The 24,845-nt window shown below is 39.9% G+C and overlaps 3 protein-coding genes across 6 annotated transcripts in view; 1 reads left to right on the forward strand and 2 right to left on the reverse strand.

Annotated features, from left to right (window-relative positions):
* The first annotated feature begins 1,733 nt into the window (after window positions 1-1,733).
* Window positions 1,734-7,551, forward strand: tbpl1 (TBP-like 1). The gene is made up of 8 exons (XM_029425552.1): window positions 1,734-1,846; window positions 2,558-2,654; window positions 2,935-3,178; window positions 3,299-3,381; window positions 3,841-3,904; window positions 4,588-4,691; window positions 5,390-5,484; window positions 5,974-7,551. The coding sequence occupies exons 3-8, from the start codon at window positions 3,044-3,046 to the stop codon at window positions 6,054-6,056; spliced, it is 564 nt and encodes a 187-aa protein (XP_029281412.1). The 5' UTR covers window positions 1,734-1,846; window positions 2,558-2,654; window positions 2,935-3,043; the 3' UTR covers window positions 6,057-7,551.
* On the reverse strand, window positions 6,953-15,318 carry slc2a12 (solute carrier family 2 member 12). The gene is made up of 6 exons (XM_029425551.1): window positions 15,212-15,318; window positions 14,060-14,175; window positions 10,210-11,499; window positions 9,686-9,808; window positions 8,858-8,990; window positions 6,953-8,760 (listed from the first exon to the last, which is right to left on the reverse strand). Exons 2-6 carry the CDS (start codon window positions 14,154-14,156, stop codon window positions 8,661-8,663), a joined length of 1,743 nt encoding a protein of 580 aa, XP_029281411.1. The 5' UTR covers window positions 14,157-14,175; window positions 15,212-15,318; the 3' UTR covers window positions 6,953-8,660.
* Window positions 15,319-20,050: 4,732 nt separating this feature from the next.
* Window positions 20,051-24,845, reverse strand: part of sgk1 (serum/glucocorticoid regulated kinase 1) — a 31,485-nt gene continuing 26,690 nt past the window's right edge. For 3 of the 4 annotated variants that reach the window (XM_029425324.1, XM_029425327.1, XM_029425326.1), the window contains 9 exons: window positions 24,247-24,322; window positions 23,964-24,039; window positions 23,622-23,810; window positions 23,405-23,536; window positions 22,517-22,753; window positions 22,324-22,419; window positions 21,919-22,074; window positions 21,718-21,807; window positions 20,051-21,458 (listed from right to left, as the gene is read on the reverse strand). In XM_029425324.1, the coding sequence (XP_029281184.1) occupies window positions 21,291-21,458; window positions 21,718-21,807; window positions 21,919-22,074; window positions 22,324-22,419; window positions 22,517-22,753; window positions 23,405-23,536; window positions 23,622-23,810; window positions 23,964-24,039; window positions 24,247-24,322 (1,220 nt within the window). In that variant the 3' untranslated portion in view covers window positions 20,051-21,290. Of the gene's footprint in view, window positions 21,459-21,717; window positions 21,808-21,918; window positions 22,075-22,323; window positions 22,420-22,516; window positions 22,754-23,404; window positions 23,537-23,621; window positions 23,811-23,963; window positions 24,040-24,246; window positions 24,323-24,428; window positions 24,551-24,845 lie in introns of those variants that run through there. The other variant, XM_029425325.1, reaches the window with a different exon arrangement.

Below are 24,845 nucleotides of genomic sequence, written 5' to 3' on the forward strand. Positions count from 1 at the left end.
ACATCTGAACAAGGCGCTTGTGCAAAATGGAAGTGAATTACAAGGCTATATTTCACCGGGAGAAGCCCAGGAGGATTAAATGAGAGGGAGAAGAGACAATTTGGTAACCAGGGAGGACGAACAATAATAACAAGGCTGAATCATAAAGAAGTTATTTTTCTGTTTTGTTTGGGCACGGGCCAGGAGGGAGAAGTGTTTGCAGTGGTCGGAGCAGAAGAGCGGAGTTACAGGAAACAATGCACAAAAGTGCATAAGCAAGTAATAAGTCATGGATATTAACACACACAAACAAGTACATGAATGTGCACACATGCACGCTCAGACACTCACATTTAAATCTGTGTTTAGTTTGAGCAACTTTATTTCATGAAGATTATATGTAATTCTTATCAGTGTGTATCTGTCATGATCAGTCTGCCTAAAGGTCACAGTCACTGCAAGATGTGACAGTGCGCAGATACCTCAGGACAGCATCCATTCACTAAATTCATTCATGAGCCACGGGAGCGGCTGTAAACTCTCTCATTGATAACACAAACATTCCCAACTGCCTCCAAACTTTACTCCTTCTCCTCTTTTGAAGCCTGTCCAGAATTCCCTGAGGAGTATTTACTGACCAGATGTGCTCATTTTCCTCGGAGATGTTCTAATCCACGTAGCTTAAATGTCAATACACCATAAACAATGAAAATAAATTACACATTGTTATCTGGATATGGTGTTAACATAAGCCTGTTAAGTGTAATATTGGCAGACGTAGATGATCACAAACGCAAATTTGTGGACACAGAATTTGGCTACAGTAGCCAATGAGTGTTTTAACCCATACTTGCAAATTATAAGTTTATTGATCAAAAGGTTTACCAATAACATTAAGTTATATGTGCATTCTGTATGACATAGTGTAGAAAACCTGAGCTTTTCATACATTAAATTATGTCAAAATGATGTAACTTGTCTTTCCTAACAAGACAACCCTCATTGTCCACATGGCGGTGCAAGATACCAACTTTAAACTTAGTAGTCGCTGTTCAAGTACAATGTGTATTAATCATGTTCTTGATCTTTTTGACAATTTAGGGTAAACCTTTTCTTTTCCATTCAATTAAACTCTATAATTAAAGCATTTCCATAGGCTTTAATGCAGTTAAATGGACATCAGCTCAGTAGTGATAAACATTCACACACGCTCACACAATTACAATACAATTACATATGACATTTAATTACTAAACAGTTTGGACATTTGGAAAAGCCTAATAGCAAGCAAATCCGCTTCACTTTTCAAAATAATATTGCTGCAGGGAGGCATGTTTTTTTGCCTAAAATGCATCTGTGCATGCAGCTTACTTTAAACTTTTCCATTCTATCCTTTTTAAGAAATTGATAACCCTTGTATCTTTTCAGGTATAACCTCAGACAACTTTGACATTTTCGGGGTGATGATAATAAAAAATGCAGTATTTATAGAACCTGCTAAAAGGTGGATCATCTATTCTTAATTTTGTACCAAATATGGATCTCTATGTTGGCAAAGTTATACTACTCCTGGTTTGTAATAATAAAAAATAAGTCTATGTAGCTATCCGTCTTGTAGTGTAAAACGCTGTTGGCATTTAAAGTTACTATAAATCATAATATTTGTTTTATGGTTGTATTTTGAAGGTTGTAACCGGAAGTTGTAGGTATTTTGAAGTTCTCTAGGTCTCCAGATTTTATTTTGAAAGCTGAAACAGGAAAGTGGCTTGCTGGTCAGTACTCTGCGGAGGAAGGAGTCTGTCCACAAATTTCACCGTTGACTGGACTGTTTATGTCTCGGGGTTACAGCACTGAGCTAGCTGAAGAGGTAGCTAAAGAATTAAAGCATACATTTCAGATGCACACGTTTGCCATTATTACCTGGGAACAGTGGAACGACCTCGTCCTCAGTGAAACGTTAGACAGCTAGCCTGCTAGCTAGCCTAGCTACCAACTTTTCATTCATTACTGCCTGTGTACTTTCTTTGTTGCTAGCTAACGGGTAAGCTATCACAACAGTAGCTGGGCAGTAGTGTTGTGTCGTTACTTTTTGTTTTTAATCGTTAATTTCAGTGGAATTCTAACCTAGACAACACATTAGTTAATGCAGTAATGCTAATTTAGTATGTAACTAATAGTTGACAGCCGATTTGGTAGGCTTACAAGAATAGCTAGCTTAGCACCAGTTCCCTAAACAAGCTTATCAGTTGCGTTACTATGCAATACAACACTCGGGTGAGCGATGCATCAGCTGTAACGCTAATAAACCTCACATTTTAGATACAACTTCGACGAGCTATGCCTTACGAGTTCACATATAGAAGTGATGTATGCATCATATATCCCGTGTATCCTCCAATATATCATTTCCCTGTATCTTGCTTGGTAACGTTAATTTAGTAGCAACAGAGTAGATGACGTATCACGTCAGGGGTTAACACTAGCGGACAAGCTAACGTTAATACATGGCCAAAGTAACGTACATTAAAAAATTATCATTTCCAGAAATGTTTAAAATGACTCCTCTAATGTCTTGCAGATGCCTGTTTGATTCCTGCTTTTAGTCACTCTCCTATATCTCAAGTAGAAGGGAACCACATAGCTGGAGAATCAGATGTATCGGTGCTGCAACTAAGGTGACAAGTTAGACCCCTTCATAACGTTTTTATTCAGATGTAAGAACAGTATTTACACATGTCACACATGTGCAAGCTATACCATTTGCTATTGCGACTCATGAAAAATCAAACAAAACATTTTGTAAAATGATAATAAGGATATGGGACATTACTTAGTTTCTGTGCATGTGTGTGACTCATCATGTTTAATCAAAAATAAAAAGGTTATTTGTCATAAACTGACATTTATCATATCTGACTCTCAAAATACTAATCCTTGGTCTTTCTTTCCTTCCAGTTCATCTTGTCTCCCTGTCCGTCAGTGACATGGTGATGATGGTGGCCTAGGTGATAAATGTGTGAGGAGAAAGCCCCTGTGGTCCTCTTGCTGCACCGCACACTTCCTCATGGATTCCAGCAATGATGAGGCACTTGATATCATTATCACCAATGTGGTGGCTACCTTCAGGGTTAGGTGCCACCTCAACCTGCGCACCATTGCCTTAGAGGGAAACAATGTCATCTATAAACCGGAAGTAGGGGTAAGGAAGTCAATTCATGTCAAAGAGGGATGGTGATTCTACTTTTTAGAGATAAAAAACAGCTCACCTTTATGATACGTGTTGATAGGATTCAAATTTTTATCACATTTTATTTTTCAGAAAGTCCTGATGAAGCTTCGTAAACCCAAGATAACGGCCTCAATCTGGTCCTCAGGGAAAATCATCTGCACTGGAGCAACAAGGTAGACACTCGGCACATGAAACACTCACACAAACCATTAACTCACGAGAGGTCAGTAAATAAAATCTGCAACTGCACATAACAAATGGGGTTGCTGTTCCCAAAGGCCCATTAATTTTGTCTGGTGAGAGAAATGTTGGCTGTTGATTTCTTGCCTCCTTAATGTTGGTGCAGTAATGTTGGCTTCAGATGAATGTTTGAGCAAGATCCTCCATCCACTGCCAATAATGTAGAGGCATTACCATTTGTCTCGCCTGTCACAGATATAACGCTGACATTAGAGTTAGGGATTATCATTGATGGCATATCAGCCTCCACAAACCAGCACAGGGAGGATAACTTTGGTTGTTGGTGCCCTGTTTCTGTGTATGTGTTACATCTCTTGTGCATGCCAAACCATATACAATATGTATACCACGGTTATTCTGGCTTCCACTCTTCGCTCTCCTCTTTTGTTCAGTGAGGATGACGCAAAGGTGGGAGCTCGCAGGTTATCACGTGTTCTGCAGAAGCTGGGCTTCAGGGTGAGTATAACTGTTTGGTAACAGCATCATAACAGATGGCACTTTTTTATTTTTGAAAAACATTCATATTTATGCAGTTACAGGGTGTATTGTAATATCTGTTGAAGGTTTGCATTTCAGATTGTGTAGTTAAGGTTCAAGTAGTGCATGGAAATACAATATCAAACTGGAATTGTCATTTACAGTTTATGTTCTTAATAGTAATAAGTCATTTTGGGGAGAAAGATGAATTGAAGTATTAATTTAGACAGAAAGAAAAGTCAGGAATGTTTATCACAATTGACTATGTTTCAAATCTATGTTAAAAATGGTTATAAGAAAGTATATGGTGTCTCAGTAGATTATCTTTACAATCCTGGTCTTATTGTCTTAGATTAAGTCAATTTGTTCCAAGAAGGAACCTCCAGCCTTAAAGCAGTTCTTTCATAAACACAAGCTGTTTAAATAACTACATTTCCAGGTCACCTGTCACCTGAACAGATCAGCAGGTCAGCTGCTATCTGCGGTTTACATTTGCTTATATTTCTGCAATAACTGGAGTGAGCACACATGAGTCTCACTTATAGGTATACTTACCCACACTAAGGCCATAAGGCCAAGATTTACAGACGAGTTCTCGTGAAAATGTAAGTATGTACGCATAAATACATTCCTATGTGTGTCTCTGCATGTTGTCTGTTCAGGTGAGGTTTTCAGCGTTCAAAGTTGTGAATGTCCTGGCAGTGTGCTCCATGCCGTTTGCGATCCACCTTATAGACTTCACGAAGAAAAACCGGCCCATTGCCAGGTAATACAGTCACAACCACCATCATCACAATGATTTAAAACGATCACTATGATCCACTATTAGTCTCCACATCTGTCTCAGCGGTATTTAGAAATGATTCATTGTACAGATGTTTTCTCCTCTAACAGACCTGACCCCTCAGATGCCAGTTCAAAATCTCTTTAAGTTTTATTATGCTCAATTTGGTTTGTTAGTTTTGAGTTCTAAATGATGATCTCGTAAGTAAAACACACTCTGTCTTAATGACCTATTATTGTCATATTATTTATTTTTGATTCAGTGTTGCCTGAGACATCTTAATACATGTATTATGAAGTAAATGGCCCTGCTTAAAAATGTGTTTACTTTTAGTGATTCAATATTTGGAAGGGCAGGATGACCTCTAGTGGTGAGATCTCCGGTCAGCGCTTCAGTATACATTTGGCACCACAAGCAGACATAAGATGTTGGTGTTGACGGCCTCTGATGCACTTGTGCATATGACAACATATGAAGCATATGGCATCTTTTAAAACAGTCTCAAAGCTGTACATGTAGAAAATTGTATACAAAATATTCGTTACATTTTACTGTCGTAAACTGTTTTCATTTTTGATTTGTTTTCCAGTCCAGAAAAGCGTTAGTGACCCGAGCTCATCTAAATATTTTGGAAAGCTTGTTTTTCAACACTTAACCATGTGTTTGTTTGTGTTTGTCAGTTATGAACCAGAGCTCCATCCTGCTGCCACTTACAGGATCAAACATATTAAAGCTACTATACAGGTGTTCTCTACTGGCAGCATCACAGTTACAGGTACCTCTCGCACCTACATGCACACACACAGACACTAGGGTTGTAACAGTATAGTAAAGTTTTACACTTCATCAAACAGTGAACATTTGCTTATCTACGGTATTGAAAAGAAATAACACAAGTAGTTAATTTTACATGCTATAGTGCTGCGTTATCGTACTATAACTTCTCTCACCCTCATTATAATACAGCTAGAGGGCGCAGCAGCTTAAGGGATTGAGGTCACATTGTGTTAATGCACTTTTATAGTCTCACAACCAGAAAAGAGGTTTTGTATAACCCAATTCCTTAAGGAATTTCCCTCTGAGTGAAATATGCCGTTTGTATGTCACGCATTAGGCTGCGTTGACCCAAACAATTGTTGTGACGGTATTTAAATGTGTTGTTTGTTGCTTTTTCTGTTATTGTTATTGTAATTGTACTTAATCTTATGCTCTCACAACACCCCCCCCCCCCCCTTCCTCCCAATACCCCCCCCCCCCCGTTCAGGACCAAATGTGCAGAATGTGGCCACAGCCGTTGAGGAGGTCTACCCACTACTGTTCGAGTGTAGCAAACCCCTCTGCAAATAAAAGAAGAAAGTCAAAGGCGGAGGGACACAAGAGAAGACGCGTCTGATTTGTTACAAGTGAAGAAGCACCTTGTCCTTGGGATTTATTCGCTTGATTTTATCGCTACGCAGCAACAGCCACAAACTTCTAACACAAGCAACAGACTGGATGTCACCAGGATTTAAACAAATTCTCAACAATCCCTTCCCTCTCACAAAATGTCTCCGTTGTTGTGAATTGTTCGGCTCTTGTGACTTTTAACAGCCTAAACTTACGAGTTCGTCTTTCAAACATCATATTCTTCAACCTGCCAGGCACTGAAGGGGGAGAACGTTGTTTCCTCTCGCTCTTAATTTGCCCTGGGTGTTTTTGCATGGACACAGAAAGACCCGTTTTTAACAGTCTAACCATTTTAATGCTTAACAGTTGTGACCATTGCGAAGAGTCCTTATGATAACACTGAGAAGCCTCACCTTTAACCCTGTGTACAAGAAGTCGTCCCATTTGCCACTTTCTCTAGAAGAATCTCCGTCCATGCCTCGATTGTAGACGTGTTGATGCAAATACAAGCCATTGACTGTATTACCCAGATTTTTGCCCGATTAGAAAAATAGGTGTCAAGTCTGGACACAAAGTAAGAGCAGGTCCTTCTGCAGATGCACATATCTGCTCACAATAAGCATTAATCTCTGATTTTAATTATTGGTTTGTCAGTTTCCTATAAATCTGTACTTCGTTCTTAACTGTGGCATTAGATCAGAATGCACACGCATTGTGATGTCATTTCCTAATAATGGTTTTAAACACAAGGCAAATATTAAATTTGTTTATTCTAGTCTGGATTGATGTCCTAAATGTTTTCGGAATGTAATGAAAACTTTTAAAGGGTTCAGGTATATTTTATTTTTCAGGTGGTGCGTTGTTGAGCCAATGACCCCCTCACCTCACTCGTTTTCACTTGACACAGCTGCTGGTTAGTCCCAGGCTGCTGCTGCTGCCGCTGCCGCTGCTGCTGCTGAGACGAGCCAAGGCAGTCAAAATTACATTTTTAGTGAACGCTAGAAAAAAATGTTTATCACCAGAATGGGTCTTGGAAACTGCTGTAAAGATGCAGGACAAAAGTAACAGAAACTCAGTGAGAAAACGCAGTGTAATTTGGTAAATAACTCATAATTACAAAAGCAGCCATTCAATTAAGTCATACAACGCTTTTTGAAGTAACATAAGACCATTCACAGTGTTCACGGAGGCCGTGCTTACGAATAAAACAAACCCTTCATCGAATATCATTCTCCTAAACAAGAAAAAGTGTTTTTAAATGGGAAAACCTAATGACAGGCAACATAGATGTATGTATATAGTAAAGGCATCTGATGGAAAAGATGTCGATCAAATCTTTGACATGTTGTCTTAAGTATGTGGGATGGACTTTTTGAACTAGTGTCGACTGAAAATTTGTGACACTTGTTCAGAATTTTGTATTTTGTATAAAAATAAAGGTTCATGATAAAACTACTGTTCACTTTGTTTTACTCATCATTTCCCCTCTTTAGTGTACGCATGTCCTGATTACAGGTGGAGTCCAGCACTTTCATGGGGTGCCAGTCTACAAATACATCATTACATTATTCCAACACCAGAAAAAGATAAGGAGAGGTATCAAAGTACAGATTTTAAATTGTGAAAAGGTCCACGCAAGTCATTCGTTGTTGTAGTAAAACATCCCCTACAGTAAGAATCATTTTGGCATCACTGACAAGTAAAAAGAAAGCAACTATTTTGTCACTTTTCACACTTCTTCTTACAATACAACAGTACTCATCGTTATATTGCCTACCCAATATCACTACTAGACCTGAGCAGTTTAGTATTTCTTTGCCTGACTGCTTGTCTTTGAGGATTCAGCAGCCAGGCGTTCATTGCTTGTTCCCATAACATGTAAAGTAAAATCTTCCTACTGTAAGACTACTGTGGCCTTCATCCATATTTCTGTCACCATGTGGATTACAGTGGGTTATTACATTACATATGACGGGGAGCAGCATATAAATAATGTCATGTTAGAAGGAATACATTTGCAATCCAAAACTGTTGCATACACAGACAATTGAAGTGATTAGTACATATTTGGTTTTGCTATGATAGTCCAAACGATGCAATATGTTGTAAATGTTCATCACAAAACTGTAGTACAGTATGAGCACTCATCCAATGGGCTTCATCCGTTCTACTGGCTACTACTGGAGTGTTAATTTCTGCATTATTCGAGCTGTATTTAATAGAATAGCTCAGGAATTAAATAAATAATATATATTTTATATAATCACATATCCAATCCCCATTGTGTTACCTGAGATGTCCTTGTTTGAGCAAATTCACAAATACTTCTCCCATTATTTAATTATTTCCTGCATATTTGCAATTTCCATTACACAGCATGTAGCAGGAAGGACCTTTACGGCAGAGGCATCATTATCGGAATCAGCTGGAACTGCAGCAATGTGTGTGAGATGTGCGAGTTGTACCCAAAGCTCTTAACAGTGCTAATATAGTGTCCTTCTTGATTGCTCTCGAGTCTCCTTCAGGTGAGGTGTACAGTTGTGCTCAGTTTTTTTTTTTTTAAAGTCAGATGTTTCCTGGAATCCCTGTGGACGTGTTGCTGCTGCTGCTGATCAGGCTCTCCTGAGGCTGAACCTGCCTGCAGAGTCTCGCCTCAAAATGCTTCCTGGTAAAGCAGAGACGGAAGATAAAGCAATCCATTTCCCAAACTAGTTCACTCGATACATTTATAATATTAAGCTCATGTAGAAGCTGCCACTTACTTCTTAGCCAGTTCTTTTGATATCTCCTCCAGCGTGCAACCTTTGGTCTCATGGACACAGAGGATGATGAACACCAGTAGAACAAAGCTCATGGCAGCGTAGAGAAACATCACATTGGGAAGACCAATCTTTTCTAGAAAAACAACAGCAAAACAGATACATGTCCTCAAATGTCTGCACATAATCTCAGGTAGCATCCATACATGTTTTACTTGCTATGTACTATCCTCCTCGCTATTGTGCAATGTTGGCTCGATCATGTTGAGCCAAGGTGTTGCCACTATGATAGTTGTTTTAAGGTAATACAATATAACTTGTTGTGATAGTTTTAGATGTACTTGACAAACAGGACCATCAGGCTATGCCTTGACTTGCAATTGCTGCTAATCCCTAAAAAACTGTGCATATGAAAGATACCACATTTGAATAGTGAGAAATAGATTTAGTTGTCTTCCTGTTTTGCTAATCCTACAATATTAGGACTCCACAACAGATGTGGCCGTGTGACCTACAGTAGTAGGAACAAGGTGAGACACATCTCTTTTTTTAAGGAAGTAAACAAGTGAAACGTGTTTAGCATGAAATCTATGTTTGACGTTACACACGTTCACCTTTCTTTGCATGTCCTGGGCAACAAAACTGTGTCATGGTTAAAATGTTTGTTTTTCAGAGACGAATCCACTCGTGAACACTTGCCCTGTTGCATAGCCAACGTCAGTAAAGTTTGAGCTTTCCTACAGTTAACTTGAACCTATAATAATACATTTTAACCAATAACACACACACACACACACACACACACACACACACACACACACACACACACACCTGTAAATGTGAGGAAGGTCATGGAGATGAGCAGGTTAGTAGCCCAGTTTACAGCCGACACCACTGACACAGCTCTGCCTCTGACTCCCATTGGAAAGATCTCACTGATAACCACATACACCACTGGAAAGAAAAGAAAGACACAAAAACATAAGGGGCCATGGTTCATAATGCATAAATACAAATAACATATAATAATATTTGACCATTTTGTGTGGGGAGTTGCAGGCTTTTAAGTCAGGGTCCACATTTCTTTATCTGGGGAACTGGACATAGTTGTTGCATGATAACCATTGTTGTACTTTGTACAGTACAACGTGTTATAAGCTGCCGCCATTCTCTTCACATTTAAACCAGTATTGATCACAGCTGCTGTTTTATATTGCAGGTACAGTGCACTCCTTGGCACTCCTCTCTTTGTCAAAAACTAGTCATTCAAATTTGGCAAAATGCTAAAGCGTAAAAGGTAAATGTTGGGGTGTGTGTGTGTGCAGAGGGAGTGGATGAATAAAACTGGTGCTTACTTGGCCCGAGGCTAATGGAGAAGGCTGCTACATACACCAGCAAGCTGATCAATGACGCCCACTTCAGTAAAGGGGACACTTCTACAGAAGTCCTTCCTCCTCCTGACTGCCCATCACCCTCTCTGTAAGTCTGCTGTGCCTCCTCACTGTTCCATTGGCTGGGGAGGGCAGTAGAAAAAATGTCACTGTTGTTCAAGTCTAGAGAGGTTCCGTTTAAATCCCACCGCGTATGTGTGTGGTTTGGTATCGTGTGACTTTTACACAGGCTGGTGAGGTGAGTGTGGCTTTGCAGTGTCAATGTACCAAGTGCAATGAGCGACATTCCCATTGCGACGGCACCCACACACAAAAAGCTCTTGGGTCCCACGCGGTCGACCAGCAACACGGCTGGGATGGTGGCGACTACTTTGACCACTCCGAACCCTGTGGAGGCCAAGGTTGCAGCGGCGTCGCTGTCGAAGCCTACACTGCGGAGGAGTGGTGAAGCGTAGGAGAGGATGTTGGGCTGACCAGTAGCCTGCTGAAGGAAGACTAAGGCGACACCTGTTAGCAGCCGTGAACGCAAGTTGGCCTTGCTACTGAACAGCTCCCAGAAGCTGTGCTCTGACTCCTCTTTAAGTCCTGCCTGGATGTCTCTGAGCTCCTTTTCCACTTGCTCCTGAACCCCACCTCTCATTCTGGCCAGCACCGTCCTGGCCTGCTCCACTTTACCACGGGTAACCAGGAAGCGTGGACTGGGTGGGAGGAACAGGAGTACACTGATCTGCAACAGCGCTGGGGGGATTACGAGTCCAAATGTATACGCCCAGCCATGGGGCAGAGTAGCAAAAGCGTAACTACAGCTGAATCCCAGCATTACACCCACGACCAACATCAGCTCGTACAGCGTCACCAGCAGACCCCTCCTCTTCCTCGGGGAGATCTCAGCAATGTACAGGCACGCTCCTGTCCCCGACAGCGCTGTTCCCATGCCAACTATCACCCGGCCCAGGGTGAGTGCAATAAATGAGTTGAGAGCGATGAGCACGACGCTCCCTCCGATCACCAAGGCGGCGCTCAGGAGCAAAGAGCAGCGGCGGCCGTAGCGATCCAGAATAGGACCTCCGACCAGGCAGATGAAGAGAGAGCCGAGCAGGTGGGAGCTGACCAGCAGTTCCTGTTCCCGGCAGGAGAGGGAGAGGAGGCCCCGCAGCTGCAGCAGAACTCCAGAGGTCAGGCCCATTTCATAGCCCAGCATCAGGCCGCTCAGAGAGGCCGCTAGAGCCGCGACCACCACCAGCCAGCTGCAGCCTGGAGAGAGTGACAGCGAAACAGAGAGAGAGTCAGAGAATATAAGACAACAGGTACCCGACAATGTCTCAAAGTCCATCCTCGAGGTCTCAGAGACACGAACACGTTGGTAGGTTCAAAGAAACTGTCTTTTGTTTTATAAAGACATGACTGTGTTATCGGGGTTGTCGCGATATACCGGTAATATCATGTATCATTTTTATTTATCAGTTCATCTGCTTGCCTTTTTTTCTTCTCTCCATTAGTGTAATTACCGTTATGGTTTCGGACTCTCTCTCCACCTCCCTACACTCGTATTTTGAGAGCAATTAATTTGCCAATAAAGCGGCAAAACGCTGAATAAACACAGATGAATTTGACTAAAAAGCACAATTTCTTTCTTCCAGTTTTCTATAGGTATCACAATAATATTGTTATCTTTCATTCTTTCGGTTACAATACTCGTGTAGTGAAAATCTGATATTGTAAAAGCCCTTTTGTGTTAATATGCTTTTAGTAATAATATATAGGCAATTATTATATTCAGAATGTGTACACATGCAATGACACACAGATGATGTCGGTTAAAGTTTGTCAGAGTTAAAGGGTTAGGTTGGACATTAATATTGGCCCAAAGACAGATACTGACACACCACACACTAAGAATGTTCACTTTGTTTGCCTTGTAGTTTGTAAATCTGTGATCTGATTAAAGGTATACCTTCAAAATGTAAAGTTTTCTCACACAAACAAAGTTGTGGCTTGTGTATCTTTACAACCTGGTGAGCTTGTTGAGTGTCATTCCATCCAAGTTAGACATTTGTCTCTTTTTAGCAGCAAGGTAATCATGAGGGAGATGATTAGGTTCTGTTCTTGTTTACAGATAGTAAAGTTTGAAAGTAGCAGATTGTCTCATGTGAAGTTGCAGAAATCAAAAGCAAGGTTGTCGCGCAGCAGTAGGTTATAAATACAAAATATAATATGTGTTAATGTTTCCATACCATGTCGTAGCATAGAATAAATCAATAAATCACGACCTAACAAACCTAGAAGGAACTGTATGCTATAACTTTTGGCAGAGTCACAGCTTTTCTCCCTGTTGGTTTCCCCCAACCATGAAGACGCCTTGAAAAGTGCTGACTGTGTGGAGTTAGAGGTTGGAAGTTCACAAGAAGAATGCTGAAGCAGTCTCATAAGTCATTGTGTGTGTGTGTGTGTGTGTGTGTGTGTGCGTGTGCGTGTGTGTGTGTGTGTGTGTGTGTGTGTATGTGTGTGTGTATGTTGTCTCTATCACTGTGAGCTAACACACATTCGTTATTATTAGAGAGATAGAAAAGAAAGCTGATGAGCTTAGCATGTAGGCATATACAATTCTCATATATATATTTAAAAACCATTGTAGTATGCATGACCTCTTTTATAATCTTATGAGCTGTCATAAAATTCCATCATTATTGATCCCTGTTATTGTTAGTTTTGCTATATCGCTGAAGTTGTTGACATTGTTGAAATTATTATTGTTGTTTAAACCTGCAAAGTCTGTTTGTATAATAGGCTGCAGACTTCAATGTCAAACTATTTAATTGTCCTAATAATCATGCTAGCGAGACTTTTTTCTTTTTAATCTAATTTAATTTTCATGGTGCAACATGCAAGAACAGAGGCACAGCTGCAAACTGCAGGGTCCTATAAAGTCATATGCTTTGATTGTTGCACTGCAGACCCTCGCTCAAATATGTTCCATAACTGACATTAATGTAATAATGGGATTACAATATTTCGTATTTATATTATAATTAGTTGTAATATGTTGGACTGCACTCTCCTGGAAAGAGTCTTGTAAGTCTAATCAGCTTGTAGTTACATTTCTATTTCAGGTTGCCTCCTGTGCCATTGAAAATAAGATTTATATAGATGTAGATATATATATATATATATATATATATATATATATATATATATATATATATATATAATAGTACCCTGCTAATAAACTTGTTATGCAACATTTTTAACTTATGCAGCTCTCCAGGTAGTAGCAAAAGTAAAGTTGAAAAGTTATTTATTGAATGAAATCAAGATTCATGGGCAGGTAGTTTGTGGTGAGTGCATGTGACATGTTTTGGAATAACGCCACCAAGGTTAGAGTGAATTGGTACACTGGCACAATAAAAGTCACCTTTTGGCATTATCGTTAATCAGTGTTTAAACAGTCGATGTGAAGAGGTTCTCATGTTCTTGTTCCTTTTACATCGGTCCAAGTTCCAGACTTGCAGGGGGCGATAACTCAATTAAACTGCTTCTTAAAAAAGGCACCAGGTTAGCATTTACCAAATAGTGATTTCCGGTGATTAGACTTAAATGTTAAGTGTGAAGGCTCAGTGGCGGAGGCTTGGGAGTGCAAGCTGTAAGGAGGAGCCCATTTGTATCCTGAATTATGTCCGCCCTCACTAAAAATGTAAACTAAGTCAAATCTATGCTCTAAACAAAACACTGACACTCATAGACCTGTATTCACATAAAATAAAAAACATTCTCATTTATCTGATTACATTTTTTTTACTGCCGTTTGTGTGTGTACCTGGGCTTCTGGAGGGGGGCAGTTTCTGGGTCTCAGAGGAAGGGTTGCCTGGAAGGTAAGAGGTCATCTTCTTGGTCTCACTGTTGGGGTCCATCATCAACTACCTAACAGTCGGCCTAGGTAGAACAGAGACAAACCATCGAACAAAGAAACATCAATTCTGCAAAATAAACATGAAAACATCCAAAAGACCCAACTCATTTTGCACAAAGACACACCTGATGTTGAAATATATTTAAATAACTACTATGGTAATTACTCAAGCACATATACAAGAACATTGTCTAAAGAAAGTGTCTAAAAATCTGCAAAACTTTGGTTTGAATCAATAACTATCTGATCAAAACAAGTAAACAATGTTATACCCAGACACCCAGCCCTACCCACGGATGGAACAGAAGATGTTTTAATTCATCCCTGTGCAGTGTGCATGTCCTATGGCTCTGAATATAGGAACATCATGAGAGATGTTGCTCACATTTGATTTAGATAATGGGGCCTAATAATTTCTAAACACTGGCTTTAGAAGCTAAAGTATACGTTATACACTACAATACGATTAACTATCATACCCATCAGGCAAAATACAAATTCAACCAATCCTGGTGCATGAAATGTAATGATCAAACAGGCCAGTTCCCCTTTTTCATCTACAATTGAAACTCCGCAAACTCACAAGGCAGAGTTGCGGCTGACTCAGTGAAACAGAGATGTTAAGTGAATTTGGATGCATTTTGTAAGACTGTAGTTGTGTGGTGTTTATCACTGATCCTGTTAAGTTTATGGTAAGCTTCGACCTTTAACCTCTCTTATGGTTTGTTATTTTGTTGCCCATCTTTGGCATAATGGAAAAGGTTTGGGAGACTTTTCCCCAGTTGTCACACAAAGTGCCCTTTCCTTCACTTGCAATAGCATCCTATGGTTGTCATAATTTATATTGACTTGAGATAAAAAGTTGTAAGGTCATTGTGTGGAGGCCAGAAACCAAAGACCACCAGGGAAGACATAATGTCTTTATAGCAAACACCAAAGTTAGCAGCTCTCTATAACACATTGACTTCAAGTATGGGCTTGTCCCCTATTTACGTGCAATTTATAAGGGTTTCGAAGTTCAGTACATACGTACAGCTAAATGCAGTGACAGTTCCCTACCTGACGCCTCGGCAGGGTCTCTGTTTTCAGTTTACGTTCGTGTTTATCGGTCCATTCGCTTTTTTCTCCAGGGTTTCTGACTTTTCCCCGGCTCCCAACTCTTCTTACTCTCTTGCCAGCGCACGCACGCAACTGGTTTTGGCAAAGCACTCGTTTAGCCCCGCCCATGTCTGGCCATACCACCAATAGGAAACGTCAAACGGACATCAGAACGCCTTACATGGAATCCTATTGGTCCAATTGGTCTGTAGTGCCTATTGCTAAATGTTTTTATAATGAAACAGTGTGTTCGTGTAGTAGGCTAACATGTCTCTGTTGTGGTAAAGTATAAAGAGTTATTAATCAACTTACTTATCTTTTATGAACTGTTTTGTATATCTTCCAGCTGCCAGTAGAATTTATTGTGTGTAAGTGTGTTGTTGCTGTATTCAGCACTATAAGATAGATAGATAGATAGATAGATAGATAGATAGATAGATAGATAGATAGATAGATAGATAGATAGATAGATAGATAGATAGATAGATAGATAGATAGATAGATAGATAGATAGATAGATAGATAGATAGATAGATAGATACTTTATTCATCCCGAGGGAAATTTAGGAACCAGCAATAAAATACACCTGCATCAATAATGTTCTTTCTCTCATACTGCATGTGAAAACAAACGGGGAGGCCACCTGCTGTTTTTTTGCTCGGTTCCCATGTCCTATTTCTACGAATGCTGCAGGACTGAGCTGTCACACCTGCCCTGCTGCTTCACAAATGACAGAATGTAGCCTAATGTGCCAGTAACACACTGTTTGTGCTTGACCTGCTTGAAATGTATTTAGATTTTCAGACATGGCCTATAGAATCCAATGGTTGACTTGTTTTTAAACCACCGTCATTTGATCCTCAGTTAAGTTTACCAAAGCAATGTGTGAATGTATGTGTCATGTGTCATGTAATGACTCAGTAACCAAGATAACTATGGATTGCCTATATGTTGGAGACTTGCTTTTACCATGTCAAAAACTCAAAGTCACATATTTATTATAGCCCTGTTACCATATTAGAATAAAGTTGCACCATTTTTAACATTCAATAACACAATGAAAGTCAAACAAACTTTGTGTTTTCTTAATTACTCACCCAGCAGAAAATACTGGCAACACAATCAGCAGACACACCTATTGATAGTCTAAAGGTCAAACTTGCATAATGTTGGTTCATCCAAATAAAAAACACATAATCAATACGTTTCTTTTGATTTGAATTAGCCATTGGTGGAAGACGTATTCCGATCCTTTAGTAGTAGAAGTATGTAAGTTAAGTAGCATAAATAGTAAATGATTAAAGTTTGTAAAAGATTGTACTTAAGTATACTATGCTTGAGTAAATGTACTTAACTACATTCTATGGTTTGAAGTTTAATAGATGAAGGGGTGTACATGGAGTGTATAGTTGTGCGTATAACACAACAATAACCTTCTTGAAATACACACCTGCACCTATGGTTATATGCACAAGAGAATAAACACAAAATGAATACACATATATTACGTTGCCTGCACACATACACAAGGCCATCCATAGACACACACCCTCATTTCTCTCTTTCACAACTTCACACACAACCAACGCCAAGTATTAGTTGGAAAAACATTTCTTCACATCTACTGTTACTAAATATGAGGGAGGATTAAGTTTTGCAATAGATCCTCAGGACTCTGTGAAGTGTTGTTTTAGATTAGAGAGCAAATGTGGAGGTGTTTCTTGTCCGCAGTGGCTGTACAATTAAATACCTTAATGTAAAATATTGTCATTTATTGAAAGTGGCAGGAATCTAGAAATGGAAAGGGGAGACTTATTAATGTAATGAGTAGGTTAAATTACAAGTTAAGGCAACAATCGACTGTCTGCTGAGTGTGTAAGTGTAGCCATTTGTCTAATTTGCATCATGACAGATATATGGGGTTGAAGGTCATGAGCAGTAAGTCCACTCCCCTCAACAAGCCTTTCCTGGAAGCACATATGCGATATGACTTAATTACACCTATATGGCACATAGCCAATTATACAGTTGAAAATGTGTTGGATAATATTCCTGCACTCCTATGATGGCTAAGTAAATGTTAAGTTCCTGAGAATGGGGCGGTGGTTTAATGTTTTTGTTACACTTCAGTTGCTTTGCATACTTACTGATTTAGTCATATGTCATGTGATGTAGCTCTCAAAGTATCAGTGTAGGAAAGACAAACAAGAAAAGTTCAAACTACTTCAAATACTTCACTTATTTTAACTTAAATTAATGATGCACATCTGTATATAAGTGTCTCCAGCAGAATGTTTCAAATGATAATTCTATGATTAAATGATTAAAGGATGACCCAGTGATGCTGTATTTGACATACAGATTAAGGTTTACAGGATCATGGGGAAATAAACAGTGCCATCTGGTGGAACTTCTGTTACCATGCATTGAGTGGAGTATTCAACCCAAGAAGTATTTATTTATACTTAATCAATATGCAGTTAATACACCGAGCATGTAGCTAGCTAATAACTGCGGTCAGACTAGAGAGACACTTACTGAATCATGTACTTTATTCACTTGTTTTCCTTTTATGTAGATACTTGTACTCCAATTACAGTGTGGCTTTTGGAGGAGCCCTATTTTCTGTGGGTGGGGAATGGGAGGGTACTGTACTAACACACGCATACATGTCCGCCTACGTGCAAAAATATACTATCATATATTATATATATATATATATATATATACATTATATATACAAGTAATAGTAATGTATGTCACAAATGAAAGTCACAGTATAGTATTTAAAAAGCATAGTATAGAAAGTCATATAAAATTAATAGTATTGTATAGTCGTTCTAGTCATAAAAAAGTAATAGTATAATATTTCAAAAAAGGTTTCCTAGTAAATCAAATCATAGAAATTCTCATATAAAATGTTATAGTCTATTATGCCATAAAAGAGTCTATAGTATTGCATGGCATTAAAAATATAATTAAAAAGGTCAATGTATAAAATCTCATAAAATATGTTATTAAAATTCACAATATAGTATGTCATAAAAATAAATTATAACAAAGTTGTATGTATAATATGCCATAGAAAAAGAGAGCGAGACACAACATCATACAACAGTTTGTTAAAAAAAAGGTCATAAAAAGTCAGAGTGGTATGGTATAGTCTGCAAATATTATAGTATAGTATGTCATGGAAATAATCATTGAAAGGTTTGCTACCATTCTGACACTTTTTTGCTTAGCTTAATGCCATGTGACATCAAATGTTATTTATAAATCAAACAAATATTTATAACAGGCATAAATTAAGTTTCCTGTATCCACATATTAAAGAAATCCGTCATCAAGGGGTGACAAAGATGAAATTGCACGAACAAACTCAAGCTGTAATGCCATATTTGGTGTCAGAGGATGTATGAGCAACTGGTTTACTTCATTAGTTTAAGACTTGTCCAGCAGATGGCAGTGCATGACTATAGCTGCTGAGCAGATCTGGAAATATTAAAGCACATCTTCATCCCAATACAATTTTACTATAGACAAGAGACTATCAAGTACAGATGAGCTAATACTGATCACACAGTACTCTGACAATATCAAAAATATTCCACACTGTGACTCCATTTTCTCTACGTGTAGCAGCTTTTTCAAAAATATGTTGGTGTTTTTATTATAGTGGTTAATTAGCATCAACTAAGTCTGTTTACCTTCGGTGGAGGCCAATGGACAATAATGAGGAAGATAATGATGGTACACACTACTGTGACATAAATGGTAAGTAAATACAAAGGGTGCAGTGGAAGGCAGTGATTTAAATGGTCTGTAATCTCATATATAACACATGCAGGCTTTGTGGAGATCGTCATGTTAGATATGGAAATAGCAGCTTGGAAAGATGTTATCAGGATTTTCGTATTCCGATGAATGTGAAAATGATGCAGTGATTTGCAAAAGAAAAAGAAGGTTTCCCAATCATGTTTCTGCTGACTTTGTGTGGACACTTTAAACTTGATTCATTAAATGTTCAAGTAACTTCTCAGACTGACAATGTCAAACTGTTGTCTGGACAAGTCCAGGGAGTTCAACCTTTTATTGGTTTCCACTATGACTTCCACCTTTCCCACAGTCCTCTTATAATGTAAATCTTTCTGTTAAAATAATTTTTCCGCTCAGGTCAGAGGTCACCTGCCCCAGTGCCCTCTTCAAAGACACCCCAGCAGACTCCATTAACCTCATGACACAACCTTGGACTGCAGCAGAAGGATATTCTCCCTCATCAACACAGCCCTCTGTTGTAATCTTATTGAAGACACATTATATCATTTGCATGATTCCTACTTGAATTATCATTCATGCAATTGTAGCTTTTGCATCTAAAAGCATTGCTCTTCTAGTGACATGGAGTGGCACTATCACTCTATCTGAGGCCAGCCAATAATTAGCCCTCGAACAGATCAATCCACACACACATGCGGACGTCACAGTCTTTATTGTGTAAGGCTTCTGACGCATGGAGGGGGGTAAAGTCCATATTACACTAATGTGGGACGTTTGGAAGGGGCTAGTAGCTCAAGTCCCTTCCAACCAGAACAAGTAAATGTTTACCAGACATTCATTCCTTACATTTCTTTAGTTTACGCTATAACTTGCTAAAAATGCTTTGATGTATTTATTGTCTATGGACTCAAATATTCACCGGCAATGTCAATGCAAGATTATATAGAAATGATCTGCATATTTCAGACTAAAGGAAAACCATGAAACAATGAATGTATCAATAATTAAAAACAAGGTTATTAAGTGTAATAAAGTTAAACTTTTATTGCAAACCAAACATGGTCACATAAATCTCAAACAATTTTACAATTTACAGTACATTTAACATGAATTGTTACATATACATATTTAAGCATACCTTTAGTCATGTTCTGTTCAATATACATTACAACTAGTACACATAACTCCAAATATACAAACAAACTTAAATACCGTCAATCTGCATTACAGCAATATTAAAATGGAATGTTCAGTTTCGAATGTAGTCGGCACGGCTGCGGACCGCCGTTACATTATTGTGTGAGGCGAATGGAAGACGACATGAGGGGGACACAGTTGGCAAGCAGAACTACGCAAACACATAACTCTATCTCACCTAGCAGCTGTGCTCTCTCTCTCTCTCTCTCTCTCTCTATCACCATTATTAATGTATGTGCAAAGGAAGATATGAAACATCATTCAAGTTCTCTACGTTTCACGTGTTAATGCCGAAACAGGTGTGTTAATTTGATGCTACACCGTTCCTCTCTTGACTGAAAAACACAAATGAAACGATGCGACTTTAAGGTCAACGCAGACAAACCCAAAAAGATGTCAGTTCTGATGGAGAGAAAAAAATAAAAGGCACCTTTGAGAGAGAAAATAAAACTTCCCCCTCTGTAACATTCATGACTCCCTTTTTTCAACCACACAGAAAGTTAATGAGAAGAAACTAAAGCACCTGTGGGGGGGTTTGACGGAATCTTAAAAGAAGGAAGATGTTTTGCGATGAAGATGGAAATCCTTGTCAGGGCTGTTACAGTACGGTCCAGCCTTCCTCTTTTTTAGAAAGAGTTGAAGTTGGTGTGTGTGCTTGTCGGTTGTGGCTGCAGGGTCGAGGGGGGCTTTTAAGCTGCCTAAACTGTGTGCAAAGGACCTCCACTATCTGGTAAGAGATGGGCCATTGAAGGCTGCAGAGCGTTTGTGTCTGTTGTGGAAGGTTGAAGAATTTGTGTGATAGTAAATCAAGGTAAAATGGAGGATTACAACCCAAATGTGGAATCCAATCATGGCAGGCTTCCTCTTGTAGCAAGTCTTCTTCCAAGAGTTTTAGGGATTTACACATGTTTAAATTCTTTGCAGATGCAGAGTTGTTGCAAGTGTTGGTTTGGGAATATCCATCACCCCGATAGGAAATGTAAGGTGGGGTCAAGATGCAAGTTCATGGACACGCCACAGTCTGTATGTCTGAATTGGCGTATTTTCAGGGCCTGTGTTTAAATCCTATAGGTAGGAGTCCATAGACGGGGCGTAAGAGAAGCCCACAAAGGCCTCGGCAGCATCTTTGATGCTGGCTGTGACGAGCACGCTGTCTGGGGAACAGCCAATGGAGCTGGGCACCGGCTCGTCTGTGAACTCTGGATCAAAGTGCCGCAGGTCGTTGGGTCCCGTCTAATGAGGGAGGGAGGAGGGAAGGAGTGAGGAGACAAGTAGGGATTAGTCAGGCTGTAAAATACCTTGCCATAATTGGAAATGTGAGTTGATCTGATTGAAATCAGAGCGAGGATGTTCCACGCTCTTGATCTAGTTATGTAAATGTCAATACTGAGGATTAAGACAAAAGCAAGTCTGTGGACTTTGGCTACAATACTGTAGAAAATCATAAATCTGCCATAATCAGCAGTTGTTGGGGTATTACAAAGGAACGTACCACGTTGGGGTTGAAGGGAGGGGTGATCTTCTTTGAATTGAGGTCATCCCAGTTGATGGGGGAGAAGAATACGTGGTTCTTAACTTCAATCTGTGAAGAGACAAAAATGACGAATAATTACATGATGTCCTTTAATGCACATAATATGTAAATAAAATGCATACAGGTACAGACACATGATCAACATAACCAGACACTTACAAAGTCATCTGTGCAGCCCAGCCTCTTGGTTCTGTCTTTCTGCAGCAGCCCCTCCAGCAGGTGTCTGGCTGCGTTGGAAATGTTGGGTTTCAGCTGCAGCGGCTTGTTCAGGATGTTGTCGTACATCTCCGCTGTGTTGCGGCTGTAGAACGGAGGCTGGGGGGGGACAAAAAGCACTGATTAGCATCTTGGCCACAAGAATGAGGGAGGAACCCACATGATGAAAACAATGATTGTGTCATTTATAATCATGCATGTACTAACACGTGGAACAACAATGAGATAAGAATTGCATCATTTTGTACAGGGTAACTCAACAATATAGTATATATTTCTGATATATATTGAGAGAGGGGTGCAATATTTACTGTAAAATCATGTAAGGTGAATGTGAATGTAACTCACCAGGCCATAGAGCATCTCATAGAGCACAGCTCCTAAACACCACCAGTCTACCGTCCTGTCATACGGCTGCTTGTGTAGAACCTCAGGAGCTAAATACTATAGAGAGAAAAAGAGAGGAAGAAGTGGTAAGCTACATTACCTGAATATTACAGAGTGCCATCAAGTTCGGAATCACTGGGAATTTTGTCCTTACCTCTGGCGTACCGCAGAAGGTCGACGTGGTCCCGTTGAGTTCGATGTTCTCCTTGCACAGGCCGAAATCTGTAAGAATGATGTGTCCCTGTGAGTCCAGCAGGATGTTCTCTGGCTTCAAGTCTCTGTAGACGATGTTGAGGGAGTGGAGGTAGCCCAGCGCGCTGGCAATTTCTGCTGCGTAGAACCTGGCTCTGGGCTCAAGGAAGCAGCGCTCTCTCTGTAAGTGGTAAAACAGCTGGAAGACAAGGAAACAGGAAAAGGGTTTTTAGTAAATAAATAAATAAAAGTTTTTTATCTACAAAATGACATGAGCGGAGATAAGATATTAGAAGACCAACAATAAAAAGACAGCTAAAAGGAAACCGGATAGCACGAAATAAAGCAGGAAGGCTTTAAAGGTTTGACTGGGGAAGACAGATGAAACAAGGGCCAAAGGTGGAGTGATAGAGAAGCAGGATAGAGTGGAGAAAAAAGAGGGGAAGAAAAGAGAAAGGGGAGAAGGAGAGTAACTGTGTCCTGTTTCCCGGTGAGGCCAATATTTAATCAGCACTGTCTTTTCTTGTCCAACAATCGCAGGAAATTAGCTCAATTAGGCACACACTAAGTCTGAATAGCGCTGCTAATTTTGGCCCCAGAGTCTCTCCCGCTGTCCCAACCCACCCCATGATTTCCTGAGAGGTGTTTCCTTCAGAGAAAGAAAGGCAGAGAGTGGCAGCTTCTAATCTGCTTCTCATGGCAGGATATCCCCTCTGTCTGTCTTCTGGCACTATATTATTCCTCTTAAAAAGTTGCACCTTCTTTGAAAAGCTCAGCTTCTCCCTTCTCCTCTAATATCTCTGCTTCATTTCCTTGTCTTTTTCTGGCAGCAGTTCAGCTGGTAACTCACCTCTCCTCCATTGATGTAGTCCAAGATGAAGTAGAGTTTGTCCGTTGTTTGGAAAGAGTAGTGCAGGCCCACCAAAAACGGGTGCTTGACATTCTTTAGCAACACATTCCTCTCTGACATGATATGCTTCTCCTGAGGAATACAAAGAGCAGAGGGGTTAGAGAGTTTGACGACGAGTATGCATATGCAATTGTGGCATGTCTGCATGCACATTTACCTCCTTCTTCTTGAGGATGGCCTTTTTCTGTAAGACTTTGACTGCGTAAAACTGGTCATCTGCACGATGGCGTGCGAGCAGGACTTTCCCGAAGCTGCCCTTGCCGATCACCTTGAGAAAGTGGAAGTCGCTTGGTTTGGCCGAGGGATTGGAGGATGGACCGAGGTTGATCTGTTGGGATGGACTAGGCTGTGAGAGGGGTGGAAGATGAGGAAGTTAGAGCCACATTGTGAACCCCAAAATGTATGGTAAACAGAGGATATGTGAGTGTATCTCTACATACAGTGAAATATAAACAAACAAAGAAGCACACAGTTCTTTGTTAAATGCAAATATACTTACAGGAGGGGAGGGGTTCGCGTTCATGAGTTCTGCATCCTGAGGAGGACTCAAGTTCAGAATAGACTGAACTTCAGGACTGAAAAAAAACCAAAGAGTTCAAATTTAGTTAGTTCAATAAAGCATCAAAAGCTTCCTCAATCGTTTTAAATATGTGAATCAGCTGATTTGGGAGTAACAAAGATTCTCCAGAGGACAGTAAAATAACTGGCATTTCTGGTTGCGTTTCCAAATGTTTTGTCTGCCAGTAAATGCAGAACAATAACATGAGTCAGATGGTACTCACTGCTTGCAGGCGTAGGAGTTTGTGGCGAGCCTCTGAATGAAGTCGTTCAGACCCATCCTTCTCTGTTTCATAAAAGCTGCAACACAAGAGACAGAAAAAAGAAGTTCAGGTTTCTAAATAAAAAAGCAAAAAGATATCCATCCATGTCATAAAGAATCAAATATCCAGTTATGAATGCATACCAGTGACTAATGCCACTAGTCCTCTAGATTTGGTGTAAGTCAGTTCAGGTATCTGTGTTCCTGTTTTGATCGTCATGATGTGATGAGTTGAACGGCAGCTCAGCTCTGCCTTAAAGCTAAAATATAACTATCATGCCTGTGGCTCATGTTTTATAAGAGGCCGGGCAGGAGGGAGGAGCTCCCGAACACACCCACACCCCCTAGTGGGCGTAATCCTCTGCAAATATTTATTTCAGCTATATGGCCCTTGAGAACATGATCGATCGCGTTCTCGACCAATCAGAGGCCGTTGCGCTCCTAACGCGTCATAGCCGCACCTCAAGATGTGCTTGCGTCAAAACATAGGAAAAGTGGGGGAAAAAAAGTTCTTTACCACAACTTACTAAAAGGTCGGTTTGTACTATTTGCACATATGTT

Source organism: Cottoperca gobio, chromosome 24, assembly GCF_900634415.1.
Source record: "Cottoperca gobio chromosome 24, fCotGob3.1, whole genome shotgun sequence".
Lineage (NCBI taxonomy): Eukaryota > Metazoa > Chordata > Actinopteri > Perciformes > Bovichtidae > Cottoperca > Cottoperca gobio.